General features: G+C 40.7%; 2 protein-coding genes across 6 annotated transcripts in view; both read left to right on the top strand.

Annotated features, from left to right (window-relative positions):
- Window positions 1-1,706, top strand: part of ACSL1 (acyl-CoA synthetase long chain family member 1) — a 40,572-nt gene extending 38,866 nt beyond the window's left edge. For all 4 annotated transcript variants that reach the window (XM_032999207.2, XM_032999204.2, XM_032999206.2 and 1 more), the window contains one exon: window positions 65-1,706. In XM_032999207.2, the coding sequence (XP_032855098.1) occupies window positions 65-205 (141 nt within the window). In that variant the 3' untranslated portion in view covers window positions 206-1,706. The remainder of the gene's footprint in view (window positions 1-64) is intronic.
- Window positions 1,707-3,551: 1,845 nt separating this feature from the next.
- CENPU (centromere protein U) lies at window positions 3,552-16,457 on the top strand. 2 transcript variants are annotated; one of them, XM_042807673.1, is made up of 12 exons: window positions 3,552-3,624; window positions 3,998-4,128; window positions 5,146-5,260; window positions 6,713-6,818; window positions 7,679-7,769; window positions 8,897-8,966; window positions 10,026-10,143; window positions 10,535-10,613; window positions 11,609-11,656; window positions 13,750-13,811; window positions 15,070-15,226; window positions 15,934-16,457. In XM_042807673.1, the coding sequence occupies exons 2-12, from the start codon at window positions 4,078-4,080 to the stop codon at window positions 16,069-16,071; spliced, it is 1,035 nt and encodes a 344-aa protein (XP_042663607.1). In that variant the 5' UTR covers window positions 3,552-3,624; window positions 3,998-4,077; the 3' UTR covers window positions 16,072-16,457. The 2 variants fall into 2 exon arrangements, with proteins under 2 accessions (XP_042663607.1, XP_042663606.1); XM_042807672.1 differs by lacking the exon at window positions 3,552-3,624 and adding an exon at window positions 3,631-3,755.
- The last annotated feature ends 14 nt before the right edge of the window (window positions 16,458-16,471 follow it).

The following is a 16,471-nucleotide window of genomic DNA, read 5'->3' as shown; positions in this document are numbered from 1 at the left end:
TTTTTTTTAATAGCCTTGTCTATTTTGAGGAGTTCAGCTTGTCTAGTAACTGTTTACTTTCCAGGTCAAAGACATTGTCATGCACACTGAAATGTTTTCTATTGAAAATGGGCTGCTGACACCAACACTGAAGGCGAAGAGACCAGAACTGCGGAAGTATTTCCAGTCACAGATAGATGAACTCTATGCTAATGCCAAGATGTAACTGAGAATGGAATGAGGAAAGTGGCACATGTCTCATGTCTACTGTTGGCCTTCATATCTGTAATTTGACTACAGCAAACATAGGGAAGGAAACTGTGCAATCATTAACTTGTACAAAAATGGGTACTTGCCATAGGAACATTGGAGAAATGGAACACTGCCTTACTGTCAAAGTTGTGTTGCATACTGTTTTTATGGTGACCTACAATTTCCAAAAAGAGCCTTAACTATAAATGGTAACTATATGTAAGTTATTTAAGACTTCCTTGGCCAAAAATGGGACTCTGCTTCACCAAGGAGCTAAGGTTTTCTTATTGTCAGCATGTTTGCTGTCTGCAGTGTATTTTGCAGTTGTCAATTCCACAAAGGATTTGGCAGGTTTGAAAATGCCTCTAAGTATCTTGCATCTTCAGAATGATTACTTAATCTGTTCAAAAAAACAAACCAACCAACCACAAGAAAAAACAACCGAACCCTTACAGTTGTATAGCTGGTATGACATCTTGCATTAGTCCTAATATTAACTGCGGCAAGGCATCTTAGTGTTTTCTCTCCCTTCTATATTTGCAGCCAGTTCAGAGATGTACTTTTATAAGGTAGAAATCAGAACTCCACACAGAGGAGACTGATGAAACCAGGTTCCTCAGAGTAAGGCTGTGTAAGGTGGTTCTGCAGAAGGTGTGGATGCAGTTAATTCAGCAAGTGTGGCCTTTGCTACATTAACACAATTCCAGAGTGGTGCCAGCCCCGTAAATGAACAGATCCTAACTCTGGCAAGAACACTAGAGACCTAAAAACCATTCAGGAGGCTGGGCTATGCTAAGTCAGGTGTACGTTGCACCTGTGCTAGCCACTTGTTTTCCTGTAATGAATGTGTATTTAAAATGCATTTTTAAAAATGTGCCAGGTCCTCTGTAAGCAGAAGAGCTTCTGACAACCTCTCAGTTTTCTGTGCTTTATGTATGAGCCACTGAGTATTCTTCACTGAATGGCAAGATAGGTCAGGTAGAATGTTTTTGCCTGATGCTTTGCAGCAATTGGAAGTATTTATATATGCCAACAGAACGGTGTTGGCACAGGATAGGTATTTGTTCAGGGATAAAAACCTAATTCCCAGATAAACTACAAAATAACCAGTTACATTTTGTTTGAGAAATCAGCAGAAATAAGCCTTATTAGAGCATAAGTCTTTTGCTATCCTTGAGAGAGTTGGTTTTGCATTAGCATTCATTGCTGTTTTTTGAAAACATGGATATATGTAAAATACAAGCACAACAAGGTTTGCACTAAGATTTGTGTGTAACTGTAATGCACTACTCTGTAGCATAATTTCATACATGTGTGCAATTAAGGTACACAAATCCAAGTCAACTGTTAGAGCAGTAGTTTGTTACATTGGAATTCCAATATTTGCTTAGTGTTGGCTATTTCTATGTTTTATAAAACCAAAACAATTTTCAAAACCAATGAAGGAAACCAAAATAAATATTTCTGCATTTCAACTCAGTGAAGTGTTTGTTTATCAAGGAAGGATGCTGCTGACTAACAAGACCAGGTGTAACTTGGTAGCTGACAAGCTGTAAAACTCCACTGCTACTAGCATATTAACTAGGATAAATGCTGGTTGTTGACACCTTACTTTTGGAAGGTAACTTTCTGCTTTGGTCTGGTATTTATGTGTAAGTTTTTGTCCAATCTCTGTAAGAAAGGGATGATGTTGTATGTAACTTGCTCCATCAGTGTTCAAAACAAACTATTTTTGTCTTCAGTATGGTTTCTGACAGCTAGGTAGTGTTCTTATCGTAACTTTTGAGTAAAATCTGGAGTTTTCTTAAACTCTTATGCTGCTTTTGGGTGGTAGTGGCTGTCCTTCCTGAGTTGTCATCATTTGTCCCCTTCCCACTTACACTGTGCATCTGGCTTTAATAAGCAGTATGCTATGAAAGACTTCAGAGGTGGTTTTATCAGACCAGGGTATATGGAGCATCACCAACCCATGTTTAGAGCCCAGTGTTAACAAAGATGATGATGTTGTGAAATAATAAGCATACTTCTGCTCTTAGCCAGGGTAGACTTTCTCCTTTTGAGTCCATTTTTGTATGCTCCTTTATACATTTCTTCCCTACTGGAAAAACTGTAAACCAAATGTTTGTCACTTACGCACATATTTGAATATGATATTGAATATGCTGCTTGGAATGACAAAGTGTCACCACCCTTGTCCTCATGGAGCTGGCTAAGAGATGAGAGCCAGATTGAAAGTTTGTGGTTTTTAACACATCCCATCAAAGAAAGCTTTCTTGAAGAGCTCGTTATCACTACAGAAACAAAATTGCACTGCAGTCTGTACTGCTGCTTGTTACCTGGGCTTAGGGACTGCTCAGGGACTGGGTGCTACAGCCAGCAAAGGAAAGTATAAGGAGAATTTACCCCGTTAATCCTGAAGTGGTATTTTACTGCATCTTAGTTTATTTGATTGGACAAAGGGAGGTGGGGTGGCAGCAGCAGATGATCTTTGGAATCATAGAAACCAGGTTAGAAGGGACCTCAAGGATCATTTGGTCAAATCTTTCTTGGCAAAAGAACACCCTTAGCTGTGGATGAAGATACGGGGCATGAAAAGGGCCCTGCCCACTAGTAAGACTTCTGACAAATGTCTAATTCTCCTGTTAACAGCTGATGAGTAACTGAATGCCAGAGATACCAAATTAGACAGTTTTTGATCTGTATTCTACTTCTTTTGGCACTATTCTAGCAAGTTATATTTTTCTGTATGTTTTGAATGAGTTTCTTGTTTTTTATCGGTAAGTAGGAAGTTATAGAGGCAACTACTGTCTTGCCTTGTTTATATAATGACACCTTTGCACAGCACCAGTTCAGAGCCCGTGCAAGGGACAGAAGAAAACATAGGTGTGGGGCCTGCTGTTTTTTTGGTTGGTTTGTTTGTTTTTTTTGGGGTGGTGGTGGTGTTTTGTGTTGTGTGGGGGGTTTTTTGTTTGTTTTTTGTTTTTTGTTTTTTTTTTTTTTGTAGTGTAGCCAAAGTAGCTGGTAGAAAAAAAAATAAATCACGTTGGGTGAACCCAGACAGGTCCCGGTCAGCCCACCCCTTGGGCCCGGGACTGAGGAACTCGTCTCTTACAGTGAAAACCTCCCGGCAGTGCCTAACCCGCTTCGAACCGGCCCGCGAGCGCCGAAGGCGGGCAAAGGCGTCACGAGGCGGGAGACACCCCACCCCCCCCCCCCCGGCGGCGCCCCCGGGCCGCAGGGCCCCGCCCCGCCGAAGGCACCGCCCCTCAGCCCCGCGCCGCCCCCCGCCGCGCGTGCGGCGGCCCCTCAGGCGGGCGCCTGCGCGCGGGGCGGGGCCGGGCCCGCCACAGCCGTTCCGCTTCCGGCGCCGTTTGAATGGCGGCGGGAAGGCGGGTGCGGCCCTTGAGGGCGTTGGGCCGAGGGGGCCCCGGGTGGGGACAGGAGGCGAGATGGAGGGAGAGCGGCGGGGCCGCCGCCCGCTTTTTCTCTTCCCGAGGCGGCGGGCCGCGCCTGTGGGCTCCTGGGTGAGGGCGGGGGGGGGGCGCGGCTGGGGCCCGGGGTCTCCTGCATGAGGGAAACGGCAGCGATGAAGCGAACGCCGTGGTTAAGCAGCGCCAGGCGCTGTCTTGCTTTGTCCTTTTCATTTGTGTGCCTTGTTACCGGCATGTGCTATGCCAGGCGTCGGGCTGCTCCAATAAAGTGAGTTTTACCACTGTTAAAGTTACCCAGCGTGCGTTGAATTAACAAAGATTTCCCGTTCTCGCAGGTATTGAGAGAAAAAGCAGATTTGTATTGATGACAGTTTATCCCCAGCTGTATGTTTAGCAGCATCTACCGAATAGGGAAATGTCCTCAAAGAAGAAGAAAAAGGGAAATCATTCCAGAAATAAATTAAAGGTAAGTTTTGCTAGGTTGAGCAGAATTAAAACAGTAAGTGTTTTATCGTTCTGCTGTGCTCTTACGGCCTTGGCTCTGGATGTGGATGCAGAGGTGTTAACGTGAGGCTTGCTTTGCACGGGTGCTGGGAACTGCTGTGCAGTCCCTGCTGGTGCAGGTTTGGGGTGCATGCGGTTTTCTTTTTTTCGGAGCAGTACACCATCAGGCAAAATGGGCCGTTGCCTTTGAAACAGGCAAAAGTTTGAAAGCAGTCTTGCAAAATTATGGAGAACAGCTTATAGAGGAAATAGTCGATGTGTCTGTGTTTGGTACCAGAACAAAACTTGTGAGGTACTACTAAGTACTGGTAGAATTAAAATCTCACGAAGTTGGTGTTTTCTGGTTACAATTCCCTTTCCATGCATACGTACACATTAGTGAGGAAATTCGCTCCCACACTTACAGCATAAATGACCCAATCACAGATATTTCATGAACTAGTGCTATTCTCTACACTTCTGCTTCACAGAAGTGTCTGTGTAATACTGTGTAATACTGGATTTATAAATTTCACTCTTTATAAGAATTTTCACTATATATATATTCAGTTGTTTAAAGTGAAAATAATTAATTTGGACAAAGATGGACATTTATGCAACATAGAGATGAAAGAAGAAATATTTTAATGTCTGAAAAGAAAAAGGCTACAGATCATAGAAACTAGATATTAGACTCATAAGATTTCTAAGCTTATACACTTAGTTTTATAAAATAAGACAAAGCTGGCACGTCAGTATAGTATTGAACAAAAGAATATATCAGTATTATACCATCACTTCTCTTAGGGGGAAAAAAACCCATAGCCTGAGGAAAAAAACCACATGCTTCAAATGCTTTATATCATAGCTCATTAGTCAATGCGATCCTTGTTAAATGTATTTCTAGTCAAATGTTCTTGAAATCCATTGTCACATTTAATCTGTTTTACACTCACTGAAAAAGCTGGGTGAATTAGCAGTTAATTTCATACCCTTCCAGGAACACAAAGTCAGCTCCCGTCCTCGGAAATCATTTCCACTTGAAGAACCAGATGTCTCAAGGATACTGAAAGTAGTGGAAGCAAATCAACTTGAGGAGCTTGATGATTCATTTGGTTAGTATTAATTTGAATGTGATTTAACATATGATTTTCATGAACAAGCCGTATGCGAAAAGTATTTCAGTGCTTACCAGGAAAAGGTATTGTTTCTTTGCCAGAGAAAGTTATGGGCAGGAGAGATAGAGGGTTTTTTGAGAGCAGTGTTATTTTCTGTCGTTTAGGAAGTAACGGGAATGATGCTGTAATATATGCAAGTAAAAGTCAATGGAAAAATACTGACTATTCAAGTTTTATAGTCTGAACGGTAGAATTTCACACAACATAACTTTACAACTGTGTAAGAATTTACATTTTTAAATTAAAGTTCAATATCTTAAGTTATTCTCTGTTAAATTATGAAGTGAGGTTTTTGCTATTATAAGAATACTCATGGCAGCAAACTTAGACATTCGCAGGGATGTTGTTCTGCCACTTTTAAACGTTACTTTAAAAAGTGACATCAAAAACGCGTACTAGTTTTGGTGAAGCATTAAAACCACTTTTGTGCTCTGTATGGGACGTGTGCAATGAGGCCTCAGCGTACTGGAAGAGAGTTGATTTAGACAGAATAGGTGCACCTGTGTGATGTGCTCTGTTATTAAATATAGATAGCTTTTATATGTTGGTGCCCATAAGAAAAATATTTGAAAAACGGTGTGATTAGAAGTTGTAGAGAAAATGCCAAGAGCTGCTTCTCAGCTGTAAGAGTTACTACTCTAAGAAAATACATGCAACTACTAGAAACAGCATGGAAAAGGAGCTATGAAGAACAGTATAGCAAAAGGGCTGTCATAAGGGAAAGACTGGAAAATTAAAAGCTCTTTCCCTTACTTCTGTGGTATTAAAACTATAAAAGGATGCCACTAGCGCTAACGTAAGCTAACACTAAATTTTTGTGGCAATGTGCTTAAAAGAAAAATCTGTACTGTGGAAGGCATGCTAAAACCTTGAAGTTCCCAGATTTCTAATCTATTTTGCTAGCTACCTGCAAGAATTCTACTTTTACAAACATTCTGTAGCAGCTGTAACAGCCTTCTTATAGCATCCAATAAAGCAGGTAAAAATCTGTATTAAAAAAAAAAAAAAAAAGGTAAAATTTAGAAAGTAGTTTTTTAAATGTGTGGAAGATCTATGCCATAACAAAGAGAAACTTTAAATAAACTGCACTAAATGTTGTGGTTGCTATATGCCATACATATATGCTGAGCTTTCCTGCACCTTTGGTTTCAAATTGTAGAGGAATAGCAGGTGGATGAGTATAGAAACTACGATGCTTTTTACTATGTATATTTTTCATCATCCTCAAATAATACTTTTAACAGGACTTCCTTTTTATTAGTGACCAAACCACAAATATTCTAACTAAATGCTTAATGGCAGGCAGTGCTAGACATAGACACATGTCCGTGCTCTTTGCCTGAACAGATGGGAACAATTTTCATGCAGCTGATTTTCTGTTCTTTGTAGATCACCCTTTGCACAGTACTGCTGTGGATGCTTATGGAGAGGAAGATTCACAAAACGAGTCACTTGGTCATGTTTCAGCACCGCAAAGGAAAAGTACAGAAAGAAGGTCTAGTGAAAAAAATAATTGCCATAGTTTAATTTAATCTTTATGTTTTAAGATTACATGGGAAAAATGTTCTGTTTGTCAGGTTTTCGTAGCTGCTTATTAAACAGATGCTTTAACTTAAAATTTCCCAGATGAGAAACCAGAAGAGTAAGTAAGGTTAAGGAATGTAGAAAAGAAATGGGAGAATAAATTAGTGCCTGCCTTCTGTAAGCAATACATTGATTTAATTACTTTACTGTATTTTTTTTTTATATGAAAGGATTTTTAAAATACCTCTGTGAGGTATTAATTCTCTAAATACTGGTGTCTGAAGTTAAAAGGTGGAAAAATTGAAAAGTAGGTAGAAAGCAAATTATATGTAACAAAGGGAATTATTTTAAAAATCTTTTAATGCAAATTTTAGTATATTTCTCATTTGACAGATTTAAACCAAATTTTATTTGAATGAAACAGCAAGACAATAATAGTGCTTGTATCAGAGTATGGTTTGGGGTTTTTTTGGGTTTTGATTTCCAATCCCACCCCCCAGCAAGAAAGCCTTTTCCATTCCAGCTAAAATATCCTCAGTAATAGTTTTGTTACTGTTTTGAAGTTTCTGTTCAATAACAGCATGGCTATCCCAGTGTTCAATTCGTAATGGATTTCTAAATTGTCATGAGGATTGCTGTTGAGGGATAAAGATTCTGTTTGCTTGATATGCCATTTGCAACTTTTTATGTAGTCCATGTAGGAAACACGAAGTAAATGACATAACAGTACAAAATGTTCCCCAAAACACAAGATTTTTTTCTGTATATGGTTGAAGATCATTCTTTCTCTGTGTGTAGTAGGTTTACATGTGGAGATTTTTCTCTTCCTAGTGAAAAAACGCATTGCTCAAAAAGGTCTGGTGGTGATGCTCAGAAATTCAACACAGCTGATCCTGAAGATGCACCCCTTGAGAAGAATGTGGTACAGAAAAAGTTGCATGAGTATTATCAGACAATTGAATTTCAACTTACTTCATGCTGTGCCTGCATTAGAAGGGGGGGAGAGGAGAACCTTTAATTTGTTTCTTAGTACTGTCTTAGTACTTAATGGTATTTGAAATAATTAATCCTCAAAGTATTCCCGTGGTCTGGCCAAGTGAAAAGCTTAAAGCTACAGTCATCAACGTCGACAGGGAATATAATAGCCAGATGTTCCTGGATCCTGTAGCCCATTCTCTTGCTCATTTGGGAATATGTTCTTTTCTTTCAAATATCCTCTTCATATCTGGAATATATGTTCTTAAAGAGTGGTGTACGAAAGGGAATATAAATCCTTCGTACTTCTTCAGTATTGAAGTGAAACTTACGACATAATTTATTTTTGTATTGATAAAATTAATGTTGAATATATATTAGAATTAAACAAAAAACACCCAGTTTTGAACGAGTGTTTTTCCACACTTAGACTGCCGTTAGTGTAAAATGCTTTTGGCTTGCTTAGCTTCCAGGCAGACAGGGAAACTTAACTATCTGCAGATGTGGGAAAGTAGGTCAGTGATAAAAAAAGCTATGCAGTAGTTTGCATAGAAGTTTTTTTTTTATGGTTTGAAATTTATTGGAATTGTTGAAAATCGTGCTGTAAAATTCAGTACAGAGTGTTACTTTTTCATCAGTTAACTGTGCGTGCATGTGCAGCGCTCTTGCAGAAGTGCTGTCGGTGTCACAAAGTAGTCGAAGTAGACCAAGAATTGGGAGAGAACATGGGTGAAAAGGAAGGTGAGCAGGCTCTGTTGATCAGAGAACTGTTAATACCGGGCGACAACTCCGCTGAACCAAGGGGCCGAATGCTCCTCAAAATGCTGCCCCACCTGCCACGCGGCTGTCGGTCGGTCGGTCGGTCGGTCGGTCGGTCGGTGGGGCCAGGCAGCCGCCGTCCCTCAGCAGTGTGACCGCTGTGCTGGGATGCTGGCGAAATGGGGCTGAGGAAATGCTACTGATGTTTCAGTCAGGCAGCGCTCTCCTGCGTTCTGCCAAATTGCCATCTCTCAGGAGCTTAAATGAGTAAACCGAGGGTTTTTTTTGGAAGTTAATCTGCTTTTTATATCGCAGGAGGCCCTGAATACTACTCAGTTGCAGGCGAAAAAGAGGCGGCCTTCAGAGAACACATCAGATCCTTCTGGTAAAGCAGACTTTTCAAAACTCCCATGTAGCTTTTCCTCATTCGGGGTGAATGCTTTTCCATAACTATATAGTTTTCGCCTCTGGTATGTAGCAACATACTGCTTCTAGAAACAGGAGGTTTTAGTTTCAGCTCTGGTATGGACGCTCATTAGCAACGGTTAAATTGAGGGGCTGGTGTGCCACACAGCTCTGATCCCCATAGTTTGCGTCCCTGGACTTGCCTGAGGCGGGGAAGCAAAGCTGTGCATCATCCCTTGCGGGCAGCTGCGTTCCCCTTGGCGGGAAGCCTGGGCCCCTGGCACGGAGCTGTAGGGCACTTAGCACATCCCTGGGTCTGGAGGCCTGGAGCACCAGCCGTAGGGCAGCACTTGGAGCGCCCCTGGCTTACAGCGAAGGCACAGCTGTTACTATAAAGACATTTGAGACGGGGAGCTTCGAGACAGCAGCATTTTTTGGTAGAGAGAAACTGTTTCTCAGGTGTCATCTTGCTGCCTTTGAACAGAACGCCGTCACATTCAAGTACTAGATTTACATGTGGGAGTGTGTGAAGAAACATGGTTTAACTTTTTGTGGAATTAGTTAATAATACTATTGCAGAGTTTAAAGAAACATCTTTGTACATGGTTCTTTTTTTAAGCGTATATGGTATTAATACAAAATGTATGTAAATATAACAACTCATTATTCTTTAAGTAATGCAGGTTGCCCAAACTCTCAGGCTAATAGTTTCTACAGCACAAACAGCTATATCTGCAGTCCACTGTGTAGTTTATGTTTGTTCACTAACATGTTCCTGGATTTGCTTGAAATGATGAAAAATAAGAAATAAGTTGTATGTGATTGATCATCCAAATTCTAAAGTGTTCCCAGATTAAATCTATCGTAGTTGCTCAGCCAAAGACAAATGAAATAATCCATATATCCCACTTCTCAGGTTTCGTATTAAAATATTCATAACTTTTGGATGGTTATTTTAATGGTGGGCACAATAACTTCTCTGCTGGTTTTGAACGTGTACCTGGATTGTGCAATGCTCATCTTTATTCTGTTGTTTCAGTGAATAGCCCATGTTCTGTGCAGCTTTGGTGTCCCAAAAAGCTGAAGAGATCTTCTAGAGATATTACAGAACTGGATGTTGTTCTATCTGAATTTGAGAATATAGCAGCAAATTATAGGTAAATATTCTGCTTTCCTGTTCCTGAATACTCAAAGTTTTAAAAACAGATTACCTGCATTTTTGCTAATGTGCTGTCCTTCATGGAATGCAGTATTGCTTGGTTACATTCTGATGTTAATGATTATTAGGTTTCTGTGATACAAACATTTTTGTCATCTGTGATCTTGAGGTGGTCTCCAGAGATTTTATATTTTTCCAGACACAAGAAAGACACATCTCAGCTGCCATTTTTCAGTGCAGAAGTTAAGCTATAGTACGTGAAGGATCTGCAGTTGTCCCTGCTGCTATCTGTTTAACATCAGATTTTATTCATTACCCAGAGGGATGGTTTTGGAGATTTCTCCTTTACTAAACCAAATGGGTTGTGTTTCTCCTTCTGACTTCCCCAGACAAAGCATAGAATCAAACATTTGCAGAAAAGCTATCAATGCCTTCTGTTCTGCTTTCAAGGACCAAATCACCGATCTTGTAAGTACACTGTAAATAAAATCAGTTTTGTGGTAGTGATTACAGAGCTGTATATTACATTGTAGTCAAAATGCCTTTGGTTTTATATTGTCCTTTACACATTTATTTTATGTCACTTTAAATTTTCTAGTCTCTTATTAGGATAAATAATATGAAAGCACAGTTTGTTGTGTGCAGGTTATGATTTGCTGCCTCTGTTCTGGCTTTCCTGAGAATTGCTTTTAGACACAACACTGCTGTCGTGCAAGCACGTCGCAAAATTGTCAGCTTTTGAGAATAGGGAAGCATTTAATAATCCTGAAGAGTCTGTCATTATCTAAAACATTATGTAGTAAAACTGGAGAGCTTCATAATTTGAATGAGCAAACCGTTATGTCAAATGCTGGTCTAAAAGGTCACGGACTAGAGTTTTAAAAGGTTGATGAATTAATCTTGATACTGCGTGACAGTGACTCTTATGTAGAGGCCTGACCAAGGCCTCTAACATAGTTCAGGGAAAATCAGCCTTTTTTAATTAACAGTTTGAACTTAACTACAAAGTTTATTAGCTTGGAAGACTAAGATTACTTCTTATTAATTACAACAAGTAAAATAAGCTCAGAACTTCATAGGAGTTAGTAAGTACAATGGATAAGTGCTAAAACTATAGTTCTAACTGATTCGTTAGACTGAGCAAATTTTACAATTACTAGATTTATACATTTTCTATAAAGTTACAGAAAAATTAAGCTAGGTAGTATTACACTAATTGGTACAAGGAGTGTTACTTGCACTAACTGGTGTAAGATGACTAATTTTATGTAGCAGTCTTCCTCTGGCATGGGGAGAGGGAAGAATTGATGCACACCTGATAGACTAGTCATCTGCCTTTGAACCAGTGTTGTTTTTTAAAAATAGCTTTCCATGTTATTTCGAAGTAATTTTTGCAACTGTGTTTTTAGGAGAATAAAGATCAAGATCCATAGGCAATCTGTAATTCTTCTTTTCCTCTGTAGATAGTGGAAGTCCAGGAATTAAAGAATATGAAGAAAAAAAATGCTAAGGTAAATACATACATATCACTAAATTGTACAGCATGCAGAGGTGAGTACTGACATTTCAAAAAGTTGACTAGAAGAAATAAAATAATTCACAAAAAATTGAATCAGCTGCACAAATCGAGGATAGGGAACCACCAGAGGTTTTTTGGAAAAGCTGAGGACATACGGATCGCAAACTCCATACGTATATTGCTATACTGGTGTAAAAAGAAGGAATGCACTTTGGGATGTGTAGGTATCTATGCATCTGAATTACTCTCTTTTTTTTAATGAGCACTGGTGAGGCCTCTGGAGAGCCAATCAAATATTGAGAGCTAACCTTCAAGAAACACAGATGAATATAAAATCTAGGAGAGCAGCAAAGGTGGTGACCTGTGAGCACGGAATTGCATTGCTCAGTTTAAAGGAGAGAAGTTTAAGGGAACTGCATTCCCTAAATGTATGCAAAATTTTTGTTCAGCATAAGGCAGTTCCTCTCTTCATCCAGAGCGAGTAGTAACTGACTGAAAACGCAATGGGGGAATGTTGACAGGAGGAGGAACTAGTGTAAGAGCAGGAAAACGTTGCATCAGGAGAGGTGAATGCCCTGCAGCAGAGATGCTTAAAGGCAGGTTAGGCACTGTCTGCCAGAGGCTTTCTGCCCAGATTAACATCATTTGCAAACTTTTGGATGACAAAATAGCTTTTAAGACGTGAAGTCATGTCGTGGTTTAGGCCTGGTTGGCAGCCAACCACAGTGCAGCACCTCTCTCTCCCTTCCCCTTCGGCAATGAGAAGGGACAGAGAGCCAGGCTTGGGGTCCGAGATAGGACTGGGATGGGGAAAAAAATCCCCCTCTCACAGGAGACAGTCCTCCACAATCTTTCTCCGACTTGAATTCCTCCCATGGGCCTCAGCGTTCCCCACACTGCTCCGTCATGGGTCACCAACTTCCTCCGACTGGATTCCCTCCCACGGCTGCAGCCCTTCCCGAGCTGCTCCGGCGTGGGACTCCCCTGCATGCTGCAATCCTCCCAGCACTGAATTACAGCAGCGGGGCTGCCTTTTCCCATGAGACCCCAGCCTTCTTCGGGCACAGAACCTTGATAGGCAAGCAGGAGCAACAGGCCATAAATCAATGTCTGCTCCACCGTAGATCTCCATGGGTGGCAGGGGGGGCCGCCCTGCCGTCTCACCACAGGATACAGGGGGGTCTCTGCTCCAGCACACCTCCCCCCTCCTTTCTTCCTCCGTTCCTCCACTGACCTTGGTGTTCATGCAGCTGCAGCAACTCCTCCTCACAAGTCCCACTGCCCGTCACCACGTCCCTTCTCAAATACGTTATCGCAGAGGCGCAGCTGATTGGCTCAATTTCCCAAACAGAAGTGGAGCTGACGTGGAGCTGGGGGAGCTTCGAGAAGCTTCTCACAGGGGGCCGCCCCGATAGCCCCCTCCCCTGCCACCAAAAAACTCCACCACTCACTCAACCCAGGACAAGTCAACAGAGATCTTACTCTGGGAGGTAGCAATGAATGTACTAAAATCTTGTTGATTTGAGGTGATACAGTAAGCTACGCGGCATGCCAATGAGCATTTGCATACACATCAGCATTCACAACAACTCAGAATTATCCCTATTTTGCCTCTTATACATTTGTTTAAAATCAGATCTGTAGTTGATAAATTTATGATTGTTCTTTTGTTTTTCTAAGTTGGGTGTTGTATTAAAGGAAGCTTAATTATGCTTAGTTCCTTACGGCAATCATACTGAACATACTCTCACATTAGTCTGCATTTCTAAAACAGATAAACAGAACCCGCTAGGGTTGGTCATGTTTGAGTTCAAAGTGTCACAACCTCCTTTTGTATGCTTGTAAATCCGTTGTTCCTTAAGAGAAATTTTTTATGGAGGTGAGAGCTTGACATTTTAAAGAGCTTTAAAGTGTTTAAAATACAAACACAAAATATGGCAGTTTATAAGGTCTCGTACCTTAGGATCTTCCACACCCAGAGTCAGAAGCATAAAACCTCAGAGAAAAAAAGCCAATGAAATTTGAGTTGTTTGCCTTTGAAGCTACAGAAACCGTTCCAAAGACTTTCCGCACTCTATGTTCCAGGTAATAACAGACATCAAAAAGAAAAGGCAGCGACTGATGCAACTCAGAGAAGAGCTAATTAGGTATGTTTCTAATGATGCACAATAATAGCCTGAGGAACTTCAGGTGTCTGGTATTTTGTAACTCAGAAGTGAAAGTAATTTTCTTTGTTCTTTAATGTTGATGAAACTCTACTTGTGTTCTGTATTGCTTTCTGGTTTTACAAAAGCTAAGGATGACGTTGCCTTTCCATATTTCAGTTGCCTAGTCATTCTTGCAAGTTCTCTTAGCTGGCTAGTTACTGGGATGGTATTTTGGACCATGGGTTCATAAGAAAAACACTAACGTAGTCACTGGAATTGCAAAAGTGCTGAATCATAAATTTACAAAGGTAATGCAGAGGGCTTTTTTGGTTTTGAGGTGAGAGAATGTATTTCACCTCTGCAGTTTGTCGGGGACGCCTCTGAGTACATACATGGTTTGCTTCCATCTCATGTGGTCACAGATTTCCCCTTCTCTAACTTGGCATTAATCTTAACGCCCTTTAGGTACACAACACACACATTAGGTTCTTTGGAAGAACCACGAGACTTCCCCAGGTTCAGCTGGTTACTGCTGACAAGCTTTATACTGAAGCTGCATGTAACGTCCACGCTGTAAGATACCGCTGTAGGGAACCGCGAGCTTGGGCCCACAAAGGCAGATGAAAAGCCCCTTCTCCACGGCCACGGGAGTCTTGTCTTTGCAGTACCATGGACAGACTTCACTCGGAGAACTGAGTAAAGGCATCTCTCAGGATGGGTTTGAACCCCCTCACAGACTGAAACCTGTCCTCGTGTTTTCTGTTTGTTCTTTTTTAATCCCTTGATCATCTTAAGAAAGGCTTTTTTGCTGCAGCACTTGTTAAATGAAAATGGCTGTTGGTGTCCAGTTTTTGGAGGGCTGTTGTAATGGGCTGAGCCCTCCCATTTACATAGGCAGAGGCGTATGTAGTTTGTAGATCCTGAGCATGCTCCTGCATAAGCACTGAACACCTCAGCCTGCAAGCAGGTGTGTGCAGAACACTGGGTAGCTAAGAAACTTCACTTGAAAAACTGAAGTGGAGAGAATGGCTAAATTGTCAGACTCAGAAGAGGCATGGAAAAAAGGTTTGGGGTTTTTTTATGGATTTGGACCCATGCTCCTGTTTAAGATGCTAGTTGTTCTAATTAAACACTGTGTTACATTAACCTATGTTTTTGTATTTCTGACCAACCTTTCCCTTAAGCCCTCTTCAGAGGAAATAGTTACTCATGAAATAAATATGCAGGCATAGCCATCAAAGCCTTGATCTTTTTTCAGAGCTGAACCACAACTGATACAACTGCAAAGAGAACATGCTGAGCTACAGGAAAGGCAATCTTCCTTGAGGCGAGCAACTGAATTACTTACTGATTTAAAGGAGCTACAGCAAGACTGTTTGAATTACAGAGAAGAAAACCCAAAAGAAAAAGTAGTAGTAAGTAAATATTTTGTGTGTGTTTCTGAACTGTTCTGGATCAGTTTTCTCTCCTGGACTGATAAGCATTTCTATTCATGTTTAACTTACCTTAAATAGCGTGGCAACATTTTGTTAATTGTCTTTGCGGAAGCAACTTGAGAATCATTGCTTTAACTGTGCTTACTATCTCAATCACTTTTTTGGTCTCATGCTAGAAATTAAAGTATTACAGAGGAGGCTTCTGCTACCTTACTGTCTGTCCAGGAGTTCAGAGGACATGGAAGTGTATCAGTTGTCCTCAGATCTAACATTTTGTATAGAAACTGAAGGATTAGCAGAGAGAAACAAGTAATCATTTTTTGTTGTTGTTTCTGTTCAAAGGTAGGGAGAGCTCTGGTACTTACAGGGCTGTTCTGTAAGGTATTTATTGCTAAGAGCCGTGTTTGTCTTTCACGAGCAGAGGAACTTTTCATGTAGCCTTGGAACTCCTTCCCCTTTTGCTGCGGCTCATGACCTGGTGTGGTATTTTCTGTTGGCAGTGCTTACATGCCTGCCCCATGTAAGGGAAATCCTGCCATTGCAGAGGAGTCTCCAACGCTGGCCGTTCTTCACTTTTAAAAACCACATTGCACCATTTCAGACAGAGTAAAAAGAAATACAGATACGGAATTGACTTTTCCAAGAGTTAAAAATGTCACCTTGTAATTTTATTTCCTTAACAACAGTATGGAAGGTCCAGCCTCCCTGCTCTTCTGGTGGAGTCACGGAGAATTCTAGGAGCAGAAAAGCACTTTCAGAATATTAATAAGAAACTGGAAGAAGCTCTGGCTGTACAAAGAGGGAAGTTACCAAAGAAACATTAAGTGTTTTTCAATAGGCTTTCTGACATTCGTTAGTGACAATTATTAGAATGGTCAGTGCTTGAAGTTTGATTAATTAATCATTGTTGCTTTATTTTGCTTCAGTGTTTAAAATAGTCTCCGATTAAGTCACTTCTCTCTCTCTATTGTCAAATAGTCTGTGTGAGAACTTACTCAGAATGTTGGTGAAATTAATGAAATAGCAATTCCAGTTAAAGTAGTAAAACTTTTCTGTGCTCTGTTAACAGTGCTGGGTTTTAATCTTGGGCTATTAATGTGCTCTTGGAAGCAATATATATTTTTAAAAGAGAACACATAGACTGTAGTTGAACTATTGATGGACAAATCTCTTTATTAAATTTGTAGTTGAAATAAATAATTTCCTCCCATTTCTGGAAGTAAT

The sequence above is a fragment of the Tyto alba genome, unplaced genomic scaffold (assembly GCF_018691265.1).
Source record: "Tyto alba isolate M040663 unplaced genomic scaffold, T.alba_DEE_v4.0 Super-Scaffold_6, whole genome shotgun sequence".
NCBI lineage: Eukaryota > Metazoa > Chordata > Aves > Strigiformes > Tytonidae > Tyto > Tyto alba.
This window is presented reverse-complemented; position numbering and strand designations above follow the sequence as displayed.